General features: G+C 35.2%; 1 protein-coding gene across 3 annotated transcripts in view; it reads left to right on the top strand.

Annotated features, from left to right (window-relative positions):
• The window catches only part of PLA2G4A (phospholipase A2 group IVA), a 166,459-nt gene that overhangs the window by 31,098 nt on the left and 109,167 nt on the right, over positions 1–26,194 (top strand). For 2 of the 3 annotated variants that reach the window (XM_054450808.2, XM_054450818.2), the window contains exon 3: positions 10,925–11,006. In XM_054450808.2, the coding sequence (XP_054306783.1) occupies positions 10,925–11,006 (82 nt within the window). Of the gene's footprint in view, positions 1–10,924; positions 11,007–11,208; positions 11,235–26,194 lie in introns of those variants that run through there. The other variant, XM_054450827.2, reaches the window with a different exon arrangement.

The raw sequence follows: 26,194 nt of genomic DNA, 5'->3' as shown, positions 1-26,194 counted from the left end.
AAATAATGAAATAAGATATTTTCAGAAAAGTTAGACAATGAGATGTTGCTACTAGAAAATCACAAATATGAAAGTGGTAGAACTATTACTACAAAAGCACAGGACTGTAAATGAGTTAATAATGAGTTTTTTGGCAAATAGAATTTCTGTGAGCACTAAAAATCTAGAAAAATGAGGAAGAAGAAAACTAGTGTATTAGGGTTCTCTAGAGGATCAGGACCAATAGGAGAAATTAATTTATTAAGTATGTGGTATTAATTAATTTATTATGACAATTAGGAGATATTGATTAATTTATTTATTTATTATGAGACATTAATTAATTGATAATTAATTGATTAATGATTGGCTCACACAATTATGAAGGCTGAGCAGTCCTACGATCCGCCATCTCAAGCTGGAAATGCTGTAAAGCTGGGGTGTATTTTGGTCTTAGTCTGAAGGCCTGAGAACCAGGGGAGCTGATAACGTAAATCCCAATCTGAGGGCAGGACAAAATGCAAGGAGCTGTCTCAGCTCAGTGAGGCGAGAATAAATAGGGGTGAATTCTTCCTTCCTCTGCCTCTGTTCTGTTTGGGCTCTCAACAAATTGGGTGATGCCCAACTGCATCCGGGAGGGCAATCTACTTTACTCAGCCCACTGATTCAAATGGTAATGTCGTTTAGAAATACCCTCACAGGCACACCTAAAAACAATGTTTAATCTGGACAACACGTGGCCTACCGAAATTGATGTGTAAAATTAATCATCACAGCTAATGGTGAACTTCTAACTTTTCCTTGATATCAGCCATGCCCTGCCACAAGCCTCCCTTAGGAGGCAAAAGTGCACTAATTCAAAGTAATGTCCGTGTTTCTGCTTCTTTACCACACAACATAGATCAGAAATTCCTAGAAAGTCACCGGGTTTATCTTTCCGTTCTCAAATTTCTTTTTAGTTCTTTTTAAAATCTTCTCAGCCATTTTTTTATACTCCCAGTTCCATATAGTCATGTTTCAATTTGACTTTCTTTTCCTTGAACATCGTAAGTATAGTATAGCTGATTAATGGATGGGTTTATTTCTGTGTCTGTTGATTAATTATGCTAGTTTGTAGTCTTGGTGACATGACTCGTTATATTCCCAGTTATCTTTGATTTTGTGTTGAACATTATGGTGAAAAATAAAAGTAATCCTTTAGAGATAACTTATTTGCTTCTGTCAGGCCCCTGGGGATACTAGCAGTTTGGGACAAATGTAATCCCAGTTCCAGATTGGTTTTCTGGGCAGCTTGTATTACATTAAAATGGGTTGCCAGTACATGGAAAGGATGTTCGTGCTTAGTCCTATGTCACAGTCTATGGAGATTTTACTTTGAAACAGGAGTGTGGTTTACCAGGGTCCTTATCCTTAGAACGCTGTTGAGTCTCTCAAGGCTGTGCAGTCTCTCAGTTCTCTCCTCTTCTGGATCAGCAAATGCCCCTATGGCAAAACTGAGCTCACCTTTCTGGGTTTTTGTGCTCTTTTTCACCTTTGCTCTCTGTCCTGGTAGTTAATGCTTTCCTGTCTAGTTAGTTCTTTCCTACTTTTAGGAAAATGTTTATTTTTAAAAAACTTTGTCCTGTTTATAGTTACTTTTAGTGGGCAATGGTCACCCAGATTACTTAATCTGCTGTTATCATGAGTGGAATTCCTTTATTACTTCTTTCACAGTCAGTCAGTAGTGCCTCCAGCCAATCCCAAAAAGTTGGATAATCATCCTATTTCAAAGGAGTTCCACAGATGCTAAAGTCATCCCCCAAACTTGACATTCAACACTGGCCTATGTGAAATTCTAATGTTGGAGTCTGGATTTGTGCCAGGAAACCCTTGAGAAAATGCTGTGTTATTGGCCAGACTGTTGGTTTCTCACCATATGACAGTTATTTTCTACATCTAGATTAAGGATCTTCACTGCTCAGTAACATGAGATAAGTAAAGGAAGGACTCCTCCCCATTGAAGGCTGTGTGCTGAGAGTAAGAAAACCTCATTTTACCCATGATATCATTTTACTTAGTGTATAATATTAAGTCAAATAATATATTTAATTTATATATAATTATATACCAATGTAATATATTATTAACATGAGTGTAGAAATAATAAAAATATTGAAACCTTTACTTTTCTATTTTCAGTTATTTTTATATATAGTCATTTAATTCTCAGAAAAATCATATGAAGTTGGTTTTCTGATTGCCATTTTATATACGAGGAAATAAAAACAGAAAATATAAGAGACTTTATTGTAAATGCCTTTCTGACTTATGTCTGTGTCTTTTAGTTATGAACTTTTTTTTTTTTTTTGGAGACAGAGTCTCACTCTGTCACCCAGGCTGGAGTGCAGTGGTGAGATCTTGGCTCATTGCAACCTCTGCCTCCCGGGTTCAAGCGATTCTCTTGCCTCAGCCTCCCAAGTAGCTGGGATTACAGGCGTGGGCTACCACGCCCAGCTAATTTCTTGTATTTTTAATAGCGATGGGGTTTCACCATGTTGGCCAGGCTGGTCTGAAACTCCTGACCTTAAGTAATCCACCCTCCTCAGTTTTCCAAAGTGCTGAGATTACAGGCCTGAGCCACCGCGCCTGGCCTGAACCTTTTATTTGTTGCTTAATGAAAAGAACAAGTAAAGCAGGGAGGTTTTTAAGAAGTTCCTCAAATTAGGGATAAAATATCTAACATAGTATTTGTTAGCATATCCATATTTTCAAGTGTATTGGATCTATTAGCCTTAAGGTTCACATTTGAAAACCATCAGTGCAAAGACATCTTAGATCTGAATGAACATGACATATCATCTAGGGCAGTAATTCTAAACCAAATAAATATGACTTCCCCAAAGCGCCAAGGATGTGTGAGAAAAACTTTTCAAATGCACATGCTACTTCATGTGTTCTAATGAGCTCCTCTAGAAAGGTGAAAGTGCACCTGTTCTTCACAGTCCGCTCAGTCACTGTTACTCCAGGAGAGTGTAGATTTCCTCATAAGTATTGAGGTAGGGAAAGGCTGATGTTCACACCTTTTTTTTTGTGATGCTATAGATATTTAGTTACCATTGGACTAGAATCTATATTACACTTACAATTTAGGTGCTAGATATTTGGGCAGTTATTTCATTTCAATGTTTTAAGGATATTATAGTCACTATAAACTCATGATGAATATATCATTAAGTAAATATTTTACCATTTTCTTTTTTAAAGACAGGGTCTGCTATATTGCCTAGGCTGGCCTCAAACTCCTGGGCTCAAGCGATCTTTCTGTCTGAGCCTCTCAGGTAGCTGTAACTACAGGTGTGCACCACGGCACCCAGTTAAATTAGAATTTTAGAACCAAGCTGTTCACATTAATATTTTCTTGTACTGGTTTTCACTGCTAGAGCAAACCCTGCAATCTTTTTCCTTTTTTGTTTGACACTTCACTTTTTAAAATTCTGTTTTCAATTGACACATAGTAATTGTATATATTTATGGGGTACAGTATGATGTTCCATTGTATTATACATTGTGTAATAATTAAATCAAGATTTGTAGCATATTCATCATCTCACACATTTATCACATCTTTGTGGTGAGCACATTAAAAATCTTCTCTTCTATTTTGAAATATGCAGCATGTTACTATTAACCATAGTCATTCTGCTGTGCTATAGAACACCAGTACTTATTTCTCCTACCTAACTTTTTACCCATTTACCATTCTGTCCCCATTTTCTCCTTCCTCCTATCTTCCCTAGCCTCTAGTAACCACTATCTTACTCTCTACTTCTATGGCATCAACTTCTTTAGATTCCACATGTGGGTAGATGTTGTGCTATTTGTCTTTCCGTGCAAATATATAACTATTTTTTTTTTTTGACACAGAGTCTCGCTCTGTTTCCCAGGCTGGAGGGCAGTGGTGTGATCTCAGTTCACTGTAACCTCCGCCTCCCGGGTTCAAGCCATTATCCTGTCTCAGCCTCCTGAAAAGCTGGGATTACAGGTGCCTGCCACCATGCCCGGCTAATTTTTTACATTTTTAGTAGAGATGGGGTTTCACCATATTGACCAGGCTGGTCTCGACCTCCTGACCTCAGGTGATTCACCTTTCTCGGCCTCCCTCCCAAAGTGCTGGGATTATAGGCGTGAGCCACCACTCCCGACCGCAAATACGTAACTATTTAGCATAATGTCCTCCAGGTTCATCCCTGTTGGAACAAATGACAGGATTTCCTTCTTTCTTATGGTTGAATAGTATTCCATTGTGTATATGTACCACTTTTATTTATCCATTCATCCATTGATGGGCACTTAGGTTGATTCCACATCTTGGTTATTAGAATGATGTTGCAATAAACATGGGAGTGCAGATTTGTCTTTGACACACTGCTTTCATTTCCTTTAGATATATGCCCAATAGTAGGATTGCTGGACCATATGGTAGTACCATTTTTAATTTTTTTGAAAAACCTCCATACTGTTTTACACAATGGCTATACAAATTTAGTTTTCCACCAACAGTGTATAAATGTTTCTCTTTCTCTACATCTATGCCAGCATTTGTTATTTTTGTGGTTTTTTTAATAGCGATTCTAGTTGGGATGAGTTAACATCTCACTGTGATTTTGATTTGCATTTCCCTGAGGATAAGTGATGTTGAGCATTTTTTCATATACTTGTTGGCCATTTGAGTGTCTTCTTTTGAGAAATGTCTATTTAAGTCTTTTACTTCTTTTAAAAATCAGATTATCATTATTATTATTATTATTATTATTATTTTCTTATTGAGTTGAGTTCCTTATATATTCTGGATACCAGTCCCTATACTTGTGATTAAAAGAGGACTTAAAATCTTCTTACTGCAATAAGAATGCACTCTATATTTGCTTTTATTTTTAAAAATATATACAACTATAGGCCAGGCGTGGTAGCTCATGCCTGTAATCCCAGCACTTTGAGAGGCTGAGGTGGGCAGATTGCTTGAGCCTAGGAGTTTGACACTAGCCTGAGCAACATGGCAAAATCCCATCTCTACAAAAACAAAAACAAAAACCTAAAATTAGCTGGGTGTGGTGGTGTGTGCTTTTAATCCAAGCTACTTGGGAGGCTGAGGTGGGAAGATTGTCTGATCCACTGAACTCTAGCCTGGGTGGTAGAATGAGACTCTGTCTAAATAAAATAAAAAAAATGCATAGATATATAAAATATAATATATTGCCAAACTTAATGTATATACTTTTGCAGGTGATAAATTTCTTGTTCAAGGGGAGAAGAATCTCAAGTCATATTTCTGATTTTGATTTTCTTTCAGCGATGTCTTCTAGAGCTAACAAATTATGTTCCAAATTAGGTGTTTTGAGCATTGAGATAATTTCTGCACATGGCCAACCCGTGTATGAGAATTTTTAAAACAAGATTAGATAGTATTGTTAGACTAAAAATAGATATGCTGATCATTCTTTAAAAAGTGTAGGTGAATAATAGTAAAATGCCTGTGCTTCATAGTTATATTAGAATGAAACTCCACACCTGAAAGTGAAACTGAAAATAAGTATCTTACCAAAAATCCTCTTGATTTATTAATGACATCAATGCAACCACTAAAAAAAATTTCTGAGAAGGTGCCTATTGCCAGTTGTGGTGACCGTAATCTCTGAGTTCAGTAATAACATATCATAGTCTTTGTCACACTAACAGTTTTTAGTTTTAAAAATTAGGCAAAGTTAGGTTGAATAGAGAAAAACAATATTTGCATTCAGAATCTACTTTATTTTCCATCAACTTTATTTTATGATTGTTTCTTTGGTTCTTGTCTTATAACAATAGAGTTTTAAACAGATTAGGAAGATCATCAAATTGATTTGGTATAAATTGGTTCTTTTTTTCAATGCCAATCATAGTTACATATATCAATATACTTATCCAGAATGAATTTAATACAGTAGCTGTTTTCCTAATGAATAGGAAATTGTAATTTTGAAAAGAAAAAGTGTCTTGGTTTTTACTATGGAAATGATTTTGAATGCAGAAAGACACTCAAAGTAATCCAAGACCTGAAGGCAAAGCTTAATCTTTGTGACTAAGTCGGTGGATTGAGCTTAGATTTGACATCTCAATTGAAAAATGACATCTCTCTCTGCCAACTACCAGCCACCATTGTCCTGAGTCATTAGTTTCCCTTGGAGAATATTGGTTGTGAATTCAGTAATATAATTTCCTCTGGCACTATCCCTGAGATATAACCAAACATCTCCTATCCAAGTTGAAACCTAGCGCAGTCTGGACTAGTTTGAAATTTCATGTGATAGTGGCCCCAGGAAACATGGTAAGCGATTCTCAAAAGACTGTTTGGATAATCATTGATTGAAACTGAACATCTTTCTCCAAGAATATGTGCTTACTTTATTATAGTTACTCTCTTATTAATCCTTAAAGCTCTTAGAAAGAGATGGGCACAGACACAGAACAGCAAGGCTGAATTCTAGTAAAAGGTAACCATTTAGTATCTATGAGTAACTGGGAAATTACTGAGCCTCTCAGAATCTCATTTTACTCATTTATAAGTATAATCACACCTATTCTTTAGGGTTGTTTGGAATATTAAATGACAGTTGGTGTCTAGTAGAATATATGACATATGGTTCACATTCAATGAGTCCTTATAATAAAACCAATCTTTTTGTACATGTTATTAATAACATTTAGTATATGAATATATTTGCAGCAAACTTCAAAAATCAAATATTAAATAATGGATAAAAATATTGCTCATAGTTTTTATGATACAAGAAAGGTTTCTAGGTATTTGAAAACCCATGGTAATATTAGAAGTTCTTAGATATGCAAAAAAAGCATAGATGATTTTGAGAGGGGAGCATCATTATGTACAATAATTATTATTGAGATGGTTCCTTTTGCGAAGAAAGCTAATTTTTAAGTTAGATTTTGAAGAGCATTTTCTCATTGTATTTCAGGCCCAGTTATCATCTGTGTAGATTCATTTTCTGCATGTAGATGTCCAGTTGTTCCAGCATCATTTGTTGAAAAGACTATCTTTGCTTCATTTTATTGTCTTTCTCCTTTGTCAAAGATCAGTTGACTTTATTTATGTGCGTCTCTGTTCTGTTCCACTGATCTGGTTTGTTTGTTTGCTTGTATTTTTTTTATTGCCAGTATCACACTGTCTTGATTACTGTAGCTTTATAGTAAGTCTTGAAGTTGCATAGGGTCAGTCCTCTAACTTTTTTCTTCTCCTTCAAATTTGTGTTTACTATTCTGGGTCTTTTGCCTCTTCATATGAATTTTAGAATCAGTTTCTCGTTTTCACAGAATATTTTGTGATTTTTATTGGGACTTTGTTGAATCTATAGATCACGTTGGAAAGAAATGACATCTTTACATTATTGAGTCTTCCCATTCATGAATATGGAATATCTCTCCATTTATTTAGTTCTTCCTTGATTTACTTCATATGAATTTTGTATTCTTCCTCATATAGATCTTCTACATACATTGTTAGATTTATAACTATTTCATTTTGGGGAGTGCTAATATAAGTAGTATTGTGTTTTTAATTTCAAAGTCTACTTGTTCATTTCTGGTATGTAGAAAAGCAATTGACATTTGTGTATTAATCTTATCTCCTGCAACCTTGTTATAGTCACATAATTAGTTCCAGGAGTTTTTTTTTAATTGATTATATTGGGTTTTCTACATAGACATTCATGTTATCTGTAAACAAAGTTTTATTTCTTCATTCTCAATCTATATGCCTTTTATTTCCTTTTCTTATCTTATTGCATTAAATAGGACTTCCAGTACAATGTTGAAAAGGGTGATGACAGGGAACCTCCTTGCCTTGCTCCTGATCTTTTCGGGGAAGCTTCCATTTTGTCATCATTAAATATAACATTAATTATAGGTTTTTTGTAGACGTCCTTTATCAAGTTGATAAAGCTCCCTTCTATTTCTAGCTTGCTGAAATTTTTTATTATTATGGATGGATGTTAAATTTTGTCAAATGCTTTTTATTCATCTGTTGACATGATCATGTAATTTTTCTTGTTTAGCTTGTTTATATGATGGATTAAATTAATAGTCTTTTGAATGCTGAACCAGCCTTGTGTATCTGAAATAAACCCCGCTTGGTCATGGTGTATAATTCTTTTTTTTTTTTTTTTTTTTTTTTTTTTTTGAGACAGAGTCCCGCTGGAGTCCCAGGCTGGAGTGCAATGGTGCTATCTTGCTCGCTGCAACCACTGCTGCCAGGGTTCAAGCAATTCTCTTGCTTCAGCCTCCCGAGTAGCTGGGATTACAGGCACACACCACCATGCCCGGCTAATTTTTTTGTGTTTTTAGTAGAGACGGGGTTTCACCATGTTAGCCAGGCTGGTCTCAAACTCCTGACCTCAGATGATCTGCCCGCCTCCGCCTCCCAAAGTGCTGGGATTACAGGAGTGAGCCATTGGGCCCGGCCCGGTGTCTAATTCTTTTTATATGTTGTTGGACTTGATTTGCTAATATTTTGTTAAGAACTTTGGCACGTATGTTCATGAGAAACATTGGCTTGTAGTTTTCTTTTCTTGTAATGACTTTGTCTGGTTTTGGAATTAAGGTGATGGTGGCCTCCAAGAAAGATTTAAGAAGCATTCCGTTTGCTTTTATCTTCTGGAAGATATTGTAGATAATCGAGACAAGAATTGATATAGCTTCCTCTTAAATGTGTGGTAGAATTTAACAGTGAACCCATGTGAACATGGTGCTTTCTGTTTTGTAAGGTGATTAATTATTGATTCAATTTATTTAATAGATACGGGCCTATTTAGATTGTCTATTTCTTCTTATCTAAATTTTGGTAGATTCTGTCTTTTAAGAAATCGATCCATTTCATCTAGGTTATCAAATTCGTGAGCATAGAGTTGTTTGTAGTATTTTTTCTGTTATCCTTTCAGTGTCCATGTGATCTGTAATAATGTCCCTTATCATTTCTGGTATTAGTAGTTTTGTTCTCTCTCATCCTTTTTTTTTTTTTTTTCTTAGCATGGCTAATGGCTCATTGATCTTATTGATTTTTTCAAAGAACCAAATTTTGGTTTCATTGATTTTCTCTATTTCCTGTTTCCAATTTTATTGATTTCTGTTCTAATTTTTACTATTTTTCTTTGGTTTACCTTGGATTTAATTTGCTCTTTTTTTTTCCAGTACCCTAAGGTGGTAGCTTAGATTATTGATTTTAGTTTTTTCTTCTTTTTTAATATATGCATTCAGTACTATAAATTTCCCCTTCAGTACTGCTTTCAACGCATCATTCAGATTTTGACAAGATGTACTGTCAATTTCATTTAGTTTCAAATACTTTTATGATTGATCATTTCATTTATGTATAATAAAATTTTGGCTACTCAGAACTCTTGGATGTTGAAGGTATTTCTTTTTTTAAATAAAGTTGAATAAGCATTACTTTGAAAGATTTTTATGCCTCCCTGTCTTTTTAAACAAGGTATGCTCATTATTCATGTCTTCACCTCTTTGATGCTGTATTATAAACTGGAATATTAATTAGACTATTGATGGAGTGATTTCTACAGAAGCTATTGAGTGCTGTCTAATTTTTGTCCGTATATTCTACTATTGCTGGTCCTTGTCAATCTGTCTACACTTTTTTTTTGACCCATTTTTATTCTGCTTTATTTTCCTTTACAGTACTCTTCATAACTTTTTAAAAATTATTATTATAATTTAAGTTTTAGGGTACATGTGCACAATGTGCAGGTTAGTTACATATGTATACATGTGCCATGCTGGTGCGCTGCACCCATTAACTCGTCATTTAGCATTAGGTATATCTCCTAATGCTATCCCTCCCCGCTCCCCCCACCCCACAACAGTCCCCAGAGTGTGATGTTCCCCTTCCTGTGTCCATGTGTTCTCATTGTTCAGTTCCAATCTATGAGTGAGAACATGTGGTGTTTGGTTTTTTGTCCTTGCGATAGTTTACTGAGAATGATGATTTCCAATTTCATCCATGTCCCATCTGTCTACACTTTTGACAATTTTTTTTGCCTCCTTGCATTTAGACTGTCACTATTAACTTTTCAGTATTGTCAGTATCTGAGCCTCTTTTTAATCAATTATGAACTTTTCAACCTGTTAAGCAAGCTTACTAAAATTAAGGGAAGTGACCTCTCCTAAGATTAAAACAAGAAATGCTCGAGTTTTAGATAAAGACTTTGTAACCTTTTCAGTTGCTCCAAGAACTATGTGAGTTCGTGCTTCCTCATTCTGCTTTACTGAGTAGAATTGTTTGATAACTGTTTCCCATTTAGGTGAAGTGTCTAATGAAGTCCTCTACCTGTTAATGTTTATTATGTTTATGCAAGGTGTTAGGCTAATAGCAAATTTTAATATTCTTGCATATGATTTCTAACAAATGTATTACAATTAGTGCAATTTGTTTGCTGGTTATTGCCTTGTTTCCATAGGGTTTTGAAAGCTATACTAGAAATGTCATGCAGAAAAGACTTTTGATTGACTGCTTCAGTGAACAGCAACAACAACAAATGAATCTAGAATGTCTTGCTCTGAGTTCACCTTTATAAGCCAGGGCTTCCTAGTCAACAAGTACAAAGCCTGATGGTGCTCCTAGAATACCTGCAGTCCTGATTTACATTTTTTACCAAGTGCTTGGTAAACTGGACTGCAAAGAAGTGCTCATAGTCAAGCTGTAGTGACATTTTAAGGCACAATCTAAACTCAATGATTCTGTGATGAGAAAGAAGAGAGTCAAAAAAGAAGCAGCCTTACATCAAAGAATGTTTCTGGTATGCATGCTACTTGTTTTTAAGTAGAATATTTTAAATTAATCTTAAGGACAAAATGAGGTTCTATGTTGGAAGCTTATTTTAAATTTACTGTCATTTATTTCCAGGTGGAGCACCAGTATTCCCACAAGTTTACGGTAGTGGTGTTACGTGCCACCAAAGTGACAAAGGGGGCCTTTGGTGACATGCGTAAGTGCCCTTTTTTTCTTTGCTGTTAAACGTGTAATTACGCTTCAGCCTTTAATTGCTTGAGTTCCTTGACAAATCGGAGGTTCTGCCTTCTTCAGATGTGGTTATGTTTGTCTAGATCTTTGAATGATAACATTTTGAACAGTTCTCTGATGCTATCTGTCAGATTAGCATTTTACCTGGGCCTTAAATTAGCCAAAGTGACAAAGGGGGCCTTTGGTGACATGCATAAGTGCCCTTATTTTCTTTGCTGTTAAACATATAATTATGGTTCACGGTTTAATTGCTTGAGTTCCTTGACAAATCAGAGGTTCTGCCTTCTTCAAATGTGGTTGTGTTTGTCTAGATCTTTGAATGATAACATTTCGAACAGTTCTCTGATGCTATCTGTCAGAACAGCATTTTACCTGGGCCTTAAATTAGCCGAGATCACTTGGAGTCAGACAAAATGACTTTCTTGTGACGTACACATCTTGGGAATTCAAAGAAATTTTGTTTAATTTTGCTTCTAAAAGAATACTGAGTAAAGACTTTAAACAAGCTGCCTCTGTGAGGTATTATGCATTTAGAATTTTTTAAATGTAGTTTTTCTCTAGTTCTTATGCCTTTGAGTGTGTTTATTTTGTATGGAATAGCCATAGAAACTGGTATAGGACAGCCTGAAATGATGCGATCCACAGCCTGAGGATAATGCTGAATTAACTTGTTGACAGTATCTTTCTCCATGTTTTTTAAAAAGGCAATTTTCCTTGTATAATCTTATTATTTAAATCTTTGGAATTCATGCAAATGGGAATACAAATAATAATGGATACAACAAAGTATTATGATGATGAATTTGATAACATCTTAGATTTAATAATGTCTTAGATTTGTTAACATCTTAGATTGTTAATATGGGAATGGATAATTTAACTTTCAAAACAGGTTTTGGAAAAAGAACAGAGATTGCAATGTATCGTCCAGGAAACAGGTAGGGTTCCCAGCCCAAATGACATTTAAACTGGTACCTAAAGGAAAAGTATCTTGGTCATGAGAGCAAGAAGAAGTCCTAGGCAGAGAAAACAGCATGTTCCAAGGCAAAAAGACCAGAATGCTTGTGAGGAGCTAGAACAGACCCAATATTACTAGAGAATAGATAACAGAGGTGGGGGCTGGAGGGGCAGATGAGACTAGGATGATAAGTCCTGGTAAGACAAAGACTTAGGACTGAGATTTTTTCATTAATGCAATGGGAAGAATTTGATGGCATTTAAGTAGTAAGTCACACAACTGAATTTTCATTTTTCAAAATGTTGTGATTGTGGTATATTAAATGTATTGGAAAGGAATGTGGAAAATAGGTTTTTCTTTTTTTTCAAAGAACAGGAGGGACTTCAGCCTGTTGAAATGGAATGAAAATGCCAGTAAAGAGGAGGAGTTAGATACTAAGAAAAGAAAGAATGTGAGCTTAAGGCTCATACCTTCAGTGAATGAGGAGAGTCCAGGAAGTTGGTAAATGTCTGAAGCAAGGAGAGGATTGTTAGGTAGAATCTAACAGCAAGAGTTTTGGCTGAGCAGTGGTTTTCATGACAGGTGAGGAGAGCAATGGCAATTTCTTCAAAACTAGCTTTGATCAGATGTTTACATTTTAAATTTTATCTCAGACTTCAGTTTAACCCATCTAATCATCCCTTTATTAATATTTTTCTGAAGTTATTCTTATTTTGCTTTTTACAATTCTTTTCATTTTCACCATTTTAAATGAGAATTTACTGAAAGAAAGGCCCCTGCGAAAGAGAAGCCTCATTAGAAACTGTATTTAGACACTATTACCCACCATACTCTTAAGAAAAGGCATGGGTTTTACAACCAAAGAGGTCACGCTGTGTGTTGGAAAAGCCATTCTTAATTCAACTAAATTCTATGTCAGTAGCTTGTCAGGCATGCAAAAGACAGAGCTAATTTGACTTTCAAAAATACAGTTATTATCTCTTAGATAAAGCAGCAGCAATCCCCCCACCCCTTTTTTTTAATCAATGCAGCGTTCTGTTGTGTAGAGACAATGGTTGTTATTGTGCTTAAGATGAGTCCAACAGCAGTTCAAACTTTATACTCCATGAGTCTCTTTCAACTGGTGTGGATCTGATTTTCTAGCAACTTCATGGTAGGCCCGGGCACTTTGGCAATGGTTATTTATTATAATTAGAAAAGGGAAAAAATTAATGCTGAAAGTTTCATTTTAAATCTCTTTGAATTGATATTGATAATATTACTAAAAGAATGAACCTGAGATATTAATTAATCTCCTGGGACAGGGAACATTTAGGTTTCGGATCCCCACAGTGTACATAACACAGATTAGACTCTTAATTTTAGAAGCTTCCTTTTTAAAGTGAAGAACCCATGGAAGGAATGGCCACTGAAGATTAATTGCTGTGGCAGAAAGGACAGTGTTATGGCATTCTGTTAGAATTTTTATTCAACATTTGTAATTGGATTTTTTTTTGAATTGTTACTTTTTTGTGTGTGTGGGGAGGGAGTTGTTGTCGACCATTTGTATCACCTTAATGAGTTCACAGGAGTCAGGAGGAGACAAAAAGAACATGAAGGAGTTTTAGTGAAATAAATATAGTGATAAAGTTACTATGGAAAAGTGAATAGATGATATATAGTGGCAACCACTTTGTTTTTGAAAAGTTGTGGGAGACTCTAGTGAGAAAAGGCACAGGTATTAGCCATCACTTTTCTGAGAGGAATTTTGATGATATTTCTTGGAGAGCTTGATCTATACAAATTACCAAATAGCTGAATTTGGGGTGTTTGTATATAGCAGTTCTTTAAACATAGACAAGAATAGAGCTATAAGAACTATTTTTAAAAGTCCTAAGATCTGTGAAGATCAGGATCACAGAACTCTACATCCTCTTCTGTTGTTCATAGTGTCTGCACTTATTTATAAAGGTAGAGTTCCATAAAATTCTACATCTTGGTAAAGAAGAATGATGGATTACTATTGGAGTTTTCTGCCTTGCTTGTGTGTCTGAGTGCTTTCTCAACGGTACCAAGACAAAAAATCAACTAGTTAATTCTTGGTAAAATATTCATATCTCCTTTTAAAAAGGATAATACTAAGATTATATCTATTTTTTATTTTGTCCTTGGATAAATCATGCTACCCTAACTACCTACATTTAGAAATATGCTTCTGCACTGTTAAAACCTCAGAATAAAATCAGCAACACCCAATAAACTGTCTTTTGAAGAGTCAGAGCTGACATTTTAATTTATAGCATCTCTTTCATTCCTTGTTTTTACTTGAGGGCATTGACAAGCCAAGAATAAGACAGCTGCCAGTTCCTTCCCAGACGTGGTTGCTAATTTCAGTATTACTCAAATGTAGCATTTATACCCAGTGCTCTAGTAATGACCCCTTCTGCATTCTTATGTTTACAGTTCATAGGAAGAGGCAGTCTGAAGTTCATATTTATACCTGACTCAAAATCATTGCTCTATTTTTATCTTTGAAATGAGTAGCTTGCATTAATTTGGCAATATTAATATAACTTTTACTTTTAAACCTACAGGAAGTTGTTGTAGATGTGATATGTAACAAGCTACATGTCAGCATCATGTTGGGTGCTAAACGCTGGGTTAATGTGTGTTAAACTCTATATTCTACATTGTCCCTTTCCTCTTTTAACAGAAGATATGTTTGCAGAATGGCTGCAGTGAGTGTAGTATTTCAATTGGTCATAGAATTTTCTTTGTGCCTATAAGAAACAGAACACACAACTCTGGCCACAGACTTCATTTTATAACAAAATGAAATAGCTGACACAAATGCAATAGCTACCTTACTGAATTTCTGCTTCTTTTAGAAAGTGTTGGGGAAAACACAGATCCTGAATGGTAATGGAGGCTAGCCTTAGAATTCAGAACTATTAGAGCCATGTTTCACTCCCTGCGATGAGATTAGATAAGAAATGCCATAGTGTTTTTTAAGTGATAAAATACCACAGAATATTAGAGTTTTAGAACTATCCTAATTATGGATATATATACTGAGGATTCTTTCCTTGTCTGGTCCCTTTATTAGACACATAAACTCTTTGTCTTTACAGAATTAGCATCATAAACATTAGAGCTTCCAAGAACAGGTGTAGGATTGCAGGTGGATCTAACTTTACTTAAGTATTCAGATGACAACAGTGTTTAATGCTCACATTTAAACTCTAATAAAAAATACATATGCTTGGGAAAATTATGAACTCATTGTATTCAAGCCAATTTTATAAGATCGTATTAATATCTTAACATACTTCTTTAAGATTTTCTTAATAACCTCAAGCTCTTAATATTCAAAAAGCCTGTGTCTGTCGGTAAATGATATTCTGTTTCTGATAACTTCCTGGCAAGATTTGGATCAAGTTTCTAATTTTAAAGGGTTGTGCTATTTACAGTTCTAAGGCTGGACCTAATCTTCCCCAAACAGTGATTCTTAAATTTTAATGTCCATATGAGTCACTGGGGGTTTTTATTCAAAATGCAGATTTTGATTTTGTAGGTTTGGGGAGTAGATTCCGAATTTCTAACATACAACTGATGTAGACATTGCTGACCCATGAACCACATTTTGAAAGATAAGGTCTAGGCAATTTCTTCTAGTTTATGTTTGCTTACCCTGAGATCTATAGGACTTGTGAGCAGAGCAAAGACTTTAAAAATCCATGATGGAACAAAGATTCTAAGACTTTTGTTTTTTGCTGATGTTACTTTTGTAAAATGAAATAATCATGAATACATTAATATTGTTTATTTTTGAAATTGTTATAAAAGGATGCTTAATTACATGACTCATTACATTATCAATGAGAATGATAGAAATAAACACAAATACTTTAATACCACAATTACAATGTTAAATTCTGAAATTATTTTATACTAAAATCATGAAAATACCAGATTACAAGCCATGAGAAAACAAGAACATATATTTTTATTGTTTCAAAAGTCACAGTGCTCACTTCATGTTAAATGATTAGTGCATGAAATGTACTATACACACACACATTTACAAATATAGTCTTTCCCTCATACATATAAAGATACCTTCCATAAATAGTTTAATATGTAATTCTCTTTCAGCTTAATTGGTGATTGCGTGATATTTGACTGTGTGATATTTGATTGTGTGATATTTGTGATCCATCTAAGAACCCAGGCAGCGTCACTCTAGGTACCCTGCTTTTGACCACTGCAGCATGGTAAAATATTGTTTTATTCTCTCCTGCAAAGAGCTTTGGTTCCGATGCGGCACTCTCGTGGTGTAATATGTTTCCACTGTATGAAGTTTAGGTAAATCCTTGCTGCTAATGAAAATATGGCTGTTCTCCCAAAGGGAAGTTTAAACTTTCACCTTTCACACATTGTCAGAGAATGTAAGCACAAAACCAGGGTGATTCCAAACAGAATGCAAAAGTTTTTTTGAATGTTTTAGACCACATGCTTTCTTGTGGGGACTTATGAAAACTTGAGTTTGTTCTGCCTTATGGCCTTGAGGAAAGAAGGAACCCACTGTGCCTTTGCCTCTCCTTTAGTGGAGATGCGTTGTCTAGCATGAGTCAGCAACAGTTCTGATGTGGGCCTTGTAATGTGAGGGATGCATGTTGAACATTTATAAGATTCGTGAAATAACTATGAAAGTTTTTTTAACAGTTTATTTTGACAGTATGCTCATGCATAAAGTAGATATTCTAAATATGTGCAAATGTTCAGTCCTTTTTAAATCACGCTGTGTTGCTTTTTATGTCTTTGCAGTCCTGTGGAAAAATTTCTAAAAGTGAACACATCACCGTGTAATGGTGTGGATAGTCTCTGTATTCTTGCTTAGGTCCATGAAACCTCTGCTTATATGATTTTTCCAAATCACATTAATTTTGATTGTGAGCCCTATTCCCTAGAGAAGGTGGGGGAACTGTCAGTGATCTCCCTCACTCCAAGGTCCTACAGGAATTCTAGGCATTTATAATTGCCTATAAATTAGGAGTAGGGCTTGCATAATCTTTGCTGTTTGCCATCACTGGCATCAACCCTTCTGTTAAATGTTGTCTTCATGGATTCTGGCCATCCACTTTTTGGCAGGCACTAAAATGCCTTTCAGAGCAGTCTTCCCCAGCGATCATGCAGCACACCAGGGAGATCTTACTGCTGTTCTCCGGGTGATGGTGTTTGGAGTTCAGACTCCATGGCCATCCTGTAGTCGCCATGCAGTATACAATGCACAAGAAGCATGGGCTTCTAAAACTTGTAGAAACTAAAGAAAATCCAAATGCATAACATTTTCCCCGAAGGGTAACCCTCTTTCCTTCAGCTTTATCTCTCCAAAGTTGCAGCCTCAATCCTCTCACCTGTAGGGCGACCTGCTTAATCCTCTTCAGAGGTCCCACCTCTCAATACAAAGTGTTAATCATTCCCTTGGAAAAAGGAGCTTAGAACTCAATCTTCCTATTTGTAAATGTTGGGGTGAGAGGAAGGGTGTTGAATATTTAGGGAAACATTATGTATTTAATCTTTTAAGAGCCTTCTTTAGCAATAAGAGCATGTAGGAATCAATATGAAAATAAATGATCTGTTTGGTAGCTATTCTTGAGTTTCACGGTGATCAGAAGCTCCAGGAAAGATGGAGAGAGGGCAGACTACTCACGAGTCTTGTGTCCTTGGGCAGATTACTTCTCCTGTCTCTGCCTTCCACTGTCTTGGGCGATATTGAGATATTGAACTAGTTGACATATGCAAAGTACTTATATGCCTAACGCACAGTAAGTGCTCAATAAATGTGACCCATTATTATCACAGTTACTTCAAACACAAATATGAAAAGACATCTGTTTCTTCAATGTCATCTTCGTATGAACCAAGCATATTCTTTTGGGTAGTCTGTGCATTGGACTAATTTTCAATTTTTCACCTTAGAGACAAGAAATTTCCATTATGAATTTCTGTGTTGAGCAAATTATTGGACCCTTCTTTCTCAGCTTGAGAGAACAAAATGGAGAATGGTATCTCCATTGTTAAACGCTTTTCCGAAAACACTTGGGTGCATTTCACTCCCTGTGCTCCCTCAGCAGCTGTCTAGACTTCTTTGTAACACTTGTCACATGGGAGTATAATCATGCACTTTTAAGACTAAGGCCTGAGGCTTACTCACCAAAAAAAAAAAAAAAAAAAAAAAAGAAGAAGCAGCTTAATTCTGATTCTGGCATAGTAGTAAGATCTCAGGGAATATTGGATGAATGAGTAAAATATATGAAAGTGTGTGATGATGACTTTATTTTTTGATATTGCTTCCTTTTTTGCTTCAGTGAGACAGAATTTTAGAAAACAATTTTATACTTCACTTTTTAAAGATTATAAATGACTCCTACTTCTATCCACTACTAACTAGAATTTTTCTAAGGTTGAATGCACAGGAAATTTTACAACACCTTTGAGTGAATTTAATTAATCTTTTTTACATTAATTATGGAGTTTCAAATCTTATTTTTTATAAATGGCATTGCTGTTGGTCTATACTTTAGCCAAAGTATAGACCAGCAACCGTAAAATATATCTTTTCTGATATAAATATTTCCTTAGCATCAGTCTTCAGGTTATGACTGAACATGAGTTTTAGTTTATTAATGGTTTTGGAATGTTTTAGAGTATCCACCCAAGATTTTAAAAATTCTAAGTATAATGAAATTATTTCCCAATGGTCTTTTCGTGGAAGATAATTTCAAGATGAGTAAAGTGTTTCATAACGCATGTCTCTCTCACATCTCTTATCTTGTCTTTTCTGTGTAGTGGAGAAATATAATGTGTTAGTAAGGCACTATTGTGCCTTCCTCATCAGCTTAGAATGTTAGATAGTTTACAAAGTTGTTAAGTGGTTTTACGAATACCGTCAATCCTTTTCGTCTCTATACTTTATTAGATTTTTTTTTGTTTGTGTATGTGTGTATTCATGTGTTTTAGGTCGGATGAACACAGTGAATAATATTCTATGATATTTCAATAACGTCAATTGATCAAAAACCATATGCCACTTCTGTAGAGAAAGTATGTGATTAAAATCTAATGGAATTAAATTTAAACAGAGGCTAACTGTTTCTTAAATTACCAAGGACAAGTATGTTCTTAAAGTTTTTATGTCTAAGAGAATACCTCTGCTGCTCTAAAAATTTAAACATTTATGTGAAAATGCTTACTATATGTTATTTTAGTATATCTTAATATTATAAAATCTTTCTTAAAAATAAAAATTAGGTAACGTAGAGACTGAAACAATGGATTAAACTTAGCTGAGCTGTGGTCTGAGGGTCTCTGTAAATTTTACTGGCTCCTTGGATGCACTTTTTCATTCTCACTCCTCACTTAATATATCAATATATTTTAATGAAATAATTTAGATAAAATTCCAGACAAAACTATTTTTTGTTGATGTATAAGAATAATTCAAATCTCCAGATGCAAAACGAAATGACAATGTTGAGATTTTAACTTCGAAATGAAATATTAAAGAAATATAACCCAGCACGTATTCCAGCAAGGCTTGACTAATGTCCACATCAGTAATTGCTGAGTATGTGCTATGTAGTTAGTACTTATTTAGTACCTTGAAAATTACAAGAAAAATAATGATAATATCTACTGTGGATAACTTTATGGAGTGTGTAATTTATAACAAAGAGGAAGCATTGTTTAGTGGTTTAAACAAGGACTCTGGAACTGGCTTGCTTGGATTCAAATCTCCCTTCTGCTACTTATTAACCGTGTGAACTTGGACAAGTTACTTGGCTGTTTTATGTCTCAGTTTCTTCAACTGTTAAATGGGAGTAATAATTCTACTATTATTTATGAAGCTTAAATGAAATTATGGCATAGTATGCACAATATAAGTGTTTCTTAAATAAACAAAAATTCTAAGCAAAGTTCTTAGGACTTTACATTATACATACTTTATGTATTCATTTCAGTGATACTATGAGATATGTACTGTCTTTATTTTAATTTTTTAATTTTTATTTTTGTTTATTTTTATTTATTTATATATATTTTTATTATACTTTAAGTTCTAGGGTACTTGTGCACAATGTGCTGGTTTGTTACATATGTATACATGTGCCATGTTGGTGTGCTGTGCCCATTAACTCGTCATTTACATTAGGTGTATCTCCTAATGCTATCCCTCCCTCCTCTTCCTACCCCACAACAGGCCCTGGTGTAAGAAGTTTGGTTAAAGTTTAGTTAACATAGTCCAGAATCACAGAGCTGTTATGTTTTGGGGCTGGAACTCAAACTTGCCTCACTTCGATGTTTACTTGTGCAGCAGCTTTGCCTGTGAGCAGTGTGTGGGGTAAGTGGGAAGATGAAATGGGCTTAAATAATCCTTTGGAAAAATGTTGCCAATAAGAGAAGATTTTACAGCTTGAATGTAGATTGAGATGGGCTTTATAACTTAGGTAGCCTTTTAATATATGGAATGGGTAGGGGGTGTATTTCAATTTTGGAAAAAAAATCATAAGAAAAATGTTTAAAGTGAGATTGACATAATCTGTCCAATATATATTATTCAGGGAACTTAGCTATTTTTTATGATTTATGCTAGTGAATAAATGTCAAGAATTATGTCTTGCTTTAGTGCAGTGGTTCTAAACTGGGAAACAATTTTGCCTCCTGGTGCACACTGGGCAATATTCTAGAGACATTTTTGTCAAAATTGGGTATTTCTATTGGCATCTAGCAGCTAGAAGTCAGGGACAACACCATAGAGCAGAGTTACCTGGCCCAAAATGTCAATAGCATTAAGGTTAAGAATCTCTTTTTAATGAGAAAGAATAATTTTTCTTGCCTACAGTAAGTGGAATTCATATATATTTAAATCCTTATAGCTAAAATGAATAATATGAATAAATTAATATGTTTTATCCTGGTATATAAGAATTTCTGGAGAATTACTCTTTCTATCCAATCTAGAAAGATTCCAAGAAACATCCTTACATTCTAAGAATTTAAAACATTCCAAGCATAGATACAGATTCCAAAGATATTTTTTTTCCCTCCAAGAAGATATCACAGAAGTTTAAGTAAAATGACATTGCAGGCAACAACGACACTTTCAATTCTGTTTTAGATCTACATTTAGTCTTCTTTGTGTTGTTTTGGCATATATTTCTCCTCATTTTCCCATGAATATCAACATCTTTGCAATAAATCATTTTTATTGTATACCAACTCTCAGTTAGCTATTCATTAATGTACTAAATCAATTGCTAGTACGAAATGTACCAAGTTGATCATGAGTGGATACTATTGTGCTGTCTTGCTGACATCCATTTGGCTGATGGCACTTTCTGATAGTGTCATGCTCCCTTACACTCCCTTACAAAAGGAAATGTGACTTTAGAAAGCACTATTATACATATTCAGCCTATGAGAAAAAAGGAAATGAAATGTACAACTTAATTTGGAGACTGCCTAATAAATGGATTTCAACATAGTGCTAATAAAACTGCATTGTAATTTCAAATGAGGGAAAGGCATTCCATATTTGAGTTCCTAGACAATGCTCAAGTTGTTGTAAAATCTTTACTCATTTCTCGCCACAAAATTACTGCCCAAGTTCTGTTTACTAAACCACACTGGATTCTTCACTAACTTTTCCAGCTTCTGCACTCCCAGCAATTCCCTGGAATTGTCTTTCAGCATCTATAGCCATAACGATTATAATTTTGATCTCTTTCTGGAGGGAACAGGGGCTGCTACATGTAAACAAGTCCTGCGGCACTCTGCCTATTCCTTGGAGTTATTATGAAGGGAGGTAAGCTGAGGTTCAGGGTTTTTTTTAATATAAAATTAATACTTAGAAATAAAGGTTAATTGCAAGTATACTTGGAAGAAATGACTGACATTGATTTATATTACAATCCAAATAAACGGGCTGGGGACAAACACCAGGAGGGTTGAGACCTATTACCAAAGAGTAAAATGAAGTTTGAGTGGAGACTGTTGTGCCTATGATAAAGGTGACCTGTTCCACAGTATCGGTCAGGGTCAGTCCATCATCCTTTCTTTTAGTAATGTGCATCATGTTCCTATATCTCAGACTTTATGTGAGACTCTTGGACACAGGAGTGAGTAGGAAGGTTGTGCTCACCGCTATCATGCAGTTTACAGTTTCATAGAGACGAAAAGAGGTAGAAGTTATTAGGACTGGAATATTTGACTGAGCAAGAACTGTGGTTTCAGAAAGACTGGGTTAAAACCCCAACTCTGAATGAACTTGCTCAACTCACTAAATGCCTCTGAGTCTCAATTTCTTCACCTCTGATGGAAATAATAATACCTAATCAGCAGGGTGAAGCTTTATGTGGAATTATTTTTATTTTATGCAGATGTATGTAGATAAAACCTATGGGGAACTTGATTTGAAGTTGCCAGTTTCACCCAATAGGAAAACAAAACAACTAGTTGACTAGGGAAGTGGGGACTAGATAAGGAAAGAATGGAGAGAACATCTCATTCCCCATATTTCTTAACTACCATCTTTGGACTCTTATCTTGGATATTCTTAGGACAAGAACAACAACTTGAATAAACTTTAGCTATCAGCTAAAACGTCAAAAGAAAACATAACAACATGTACAACTAAAAGTACAGCAAAGTTCTATTAGAATGAATATTTCTGCCATCAGTATGCCTGTGTGGAATGTTTGAAATGTGTAGATTCCAAAGATGCCTCTTTGCCATAGAGTGATGTTCCAGTGAATGGCTGAGAAGGGTCACTGACTGGAAGGAGAACCTTGGGTTTGATGCGGGGTGGGGAGGGAGCCTCTAAGTCTTTCTCACCATATTTAGGCCTGACTTGGTAGGCAGTGAAGGTCAAAAGTGTGTTTCAGAAGGATAGTTGTGGTTGCATTATAGAAGGTGCCTTGAGAATAAGCAACTAAGAGACTATGGTAACAGTCTATGTGAGAGGTGGTGCTTAGTTGAATTGGGGCAATTATTTTGAATGAAATGAAGGAGTCAGATGTTAACATCATTTTACAAGTGAAAAGCTAAAACTTAGAAACAGGTTGGATATTTGAATCATGAAGAAAAGACAATAACTCTCGTGTTTCTAGCCCAGACAGTTAGAAAAGATGACATCATTAAATAAAATAGGAAAGAAAGTGAGGAAAAATAACAAGTTTTTATTTTAGCTTTTTTGTTTTGTAGTAATTTTTGTCTTGCATTTAGGAAAAGAATGATGAAAATAAGTTTGCTTTGTAAGTATTGAGTTTGAGGTATCCTTAAGGTATTCAAGGTATTTTTGAGGCATTTGAGAGCAGATTTAAGATCTCAGAATGGAGGTAGGGCTCACAGATGTAGATTAGGGAGACACTGACATTTATGTGCAAGGCAGAACTAAAGGAGGGTTAAAGAAAATCCAGAATTGATTCAGAGTAACTAAACAGGATTGAACTATTTCAAAATATATTACTTAAGAATAGATTATATGTTAACATATAATCAAGAACCTCATATTTGTCATGTTTATACTACTTCCCCCTTGTAGCCTTGAGGAAATGAAGGAATGCATTGTAGCTGCCATTTAAACCTTGAAGATAATCGACTTTAAAGGATCTGAGATTAACCAGACTACACGATTAATGTGTGCCATATGATATGAGGGGTGCATATTGAGTATTTTCAAGACTATATAAATAACTGTGATCATTCCTTTGCAACTTGGTTTTGACTACATGAGCGATACAGTGTTTAAAGGCCTCGCTTCCTTTTGAAGAATTTTAATAAGAGATTTGTAAGGGACACAAGAAGAAAATCCACAGTTTAGTGATGAGTTGAGGTGGAGAAAGCTGGTGAAAGATATAGAGGAGCTATTTAGAGAGGTAGGTAGGAAATCACAAAATAATGATATATTAGACACAAAAGAAAGATAATTGCACCAAGGATGTTGCATATGTGTCAAGTAAAGTGAGAAAAAGCTCACTGAATTTGGCATTGAAGTTAGGTTTGAGAGAATGAACTGATTAGGGTAACAGAAGAAGGCAGAAGACAGTAGGTTGGAAACTTATGGAACAATGAGATTTAGAAGCAGTAAGTGTAGACTATATTTTTCCAAAATCTTTGATGTAGGAGAGAAAAGATCTGGAAGAATTATAAGAATCAATGAAATTTTGTTCATTTTTTTTTAGGATGCCCAATATTTGTTTTTATTTATAAGTTGAGAGAAAGTAGCTAAGGCAAAACCAATATTTACAGATTAAATTTGAGGCTGGGGATTAAAAAATAAGAAATATCCGAGAGAAGCGGGATTGAGAGAAGAGTGTAAGGATACTTTTACTTCTAAGATAATAGAGGAAGAACTTAAATATGAATACATTATTAAATTATAAATATATTTTTTAAATTATGAGATATAGGGAAGTAAAATTGAAAGACTACATCTAATCCTCCCCTTTTGTTTTTTTTAGTGAAGTGTGAGTCTGAATTGTGTCCTCAAAAGAGAAGTAGTAAGTAGGGTAGGTGGCTTGAAAAAAACAGTACATGTTTGAGCAGCCATGTGGAGAATGGTGTGTGGAGGGGAAGGATAGGGATGATTATAGTTTGGCCAAGTTAGGAACTAAATGGTCACTGAAGTATGCTAAAGTGACTAATAGCATTGTATTTACTTTTCCTAAGAACAACGTAGGAAACACATATTAAATTATTTTTTTTAAATGTCTAAAGAAATGAAAAGCTGATGAGTAAAATGGGACTTGAGGGACTAAGATCTCAGAAGAGAAATAAGCCAGGCCGGGCGTGGTGGCTCACGCCTATAATCCCAGCACTTTGGGAAGCCAAGGCAGATGAACTGTTTGAGCCCAGGAGTTCAAGACCAGGGCTGGACAACATGGTAAAACCCCATCTCTACTAAAAATACAAAAAATTAGCTGAGCATGATGGTGTGAGCTTGTAGTCCCAGCTACTTGGGGAAGGGGGCTAAGGTGTGAGGATCACCTGAAACCAGGAGGTTGAGGCTACAGTGAGCTGAGATGGCAGCATGGTGCCACTGCACTCCAGCCTGGGTGACAGAGTAAGACCCTGTCTTCAAAAAAAAGAAAAAGAAAAAAAAAGGAATAAGTTCATATTCTGCAAGCCACGTTTTCCCTAAGTCTATTAGTTAGCTGCATCTAGGTAGGTTGGAGGGGAGTGATAGAGATATGGGAAGTAGCCAAGCAGTGAAGAGGCCAATAATCCAGCAGAGCTTTGTCAACCTCAAAGGACTTGGGGTATAAAGACTGGATTTTAGGACAAAATAAGTTGATTTTGAGAAGCCAGTTTCCTTGAGAGAAAGCCTAGAGAAGAAGTATCCCTGACAGCCAGCACCTTCATCATGAGGCACTAGCCAGATTCTTGATTCATGCAGGACAACAGCCTGAGAAGCAAAAATAAAAACCTGAAAAACAGGACAAAGATATTGGCAATCTCATAAGAGGAAACAAACAAACAAACAAACAAACAAGGAGATCAGAGAGACCAAATTAAAAGGGGCCTAACAAATACCCTTGACTTTAAGTTGGGAGCCTTAGAGTGGGAGTGAACAAGAGGTAGACTAACCTTACAAAGAATGAAATCAATTCATTTTTTAAAATTTAATAGAGGATATCAGTCCTACTTTCTCTCTCTGCCGGAGAATAAAGTGGGTCATCTGTGGAGGTAGATCTAGCTCTTCCATAATTTGTCATAAAAAAGTCTGGCATTCAGCCAAAGGTTGACTGAATCATGAATATTCAGTGGCTTATAGAATATCAGTGTAACAAAAATAAGATCAAGAAACAAATAGATCCACAAGTATTGGATGTGGATCTTAAAATAACTAAGAGTGATATGTTCAAGAAAATAGATGCTAAGATGGAGGATTTTACCAGGAAACCAGATATATACAAAATAATCAAATGGAAAATTTTAAACTGAAAAACATAAGAAATTAAGAACCCAGTAGATGGTTTTACTGTAGTTTGAAAACAGTTAAAGAGGGAATTACTGAACTGAAAAATAGGTCTATAGAAAATATCCAGACTGAAACACAAAAGACAAATAAGGAAATAAAATATAGAATAAAAAGCTGGGGTATGATAAAAAGCATTGGGAAGAGACAGGGAATAGGGAAAAAGTAATATTTG

The sequence above is a fragment of the Pongo pygmaeus genome, chromosome 1 (assembly GCF_028885625.2).
Source record: "Pongo pygmaeus isolate AG05252 chromosome 1, NHGRI_mPonPyg2-v2.0_pri, whole genome shotgun sequence".
NCBI classification, from domain to species: domain Eukaryota; kingdom Metazoa; phylum Chordata; class Mammalia; order Primates; family Hominidae; genus Pongo; species Pongo pygmaeus.
This window is presented reverse-complemented; position numbering and strand designations above follow the sequence as displayed.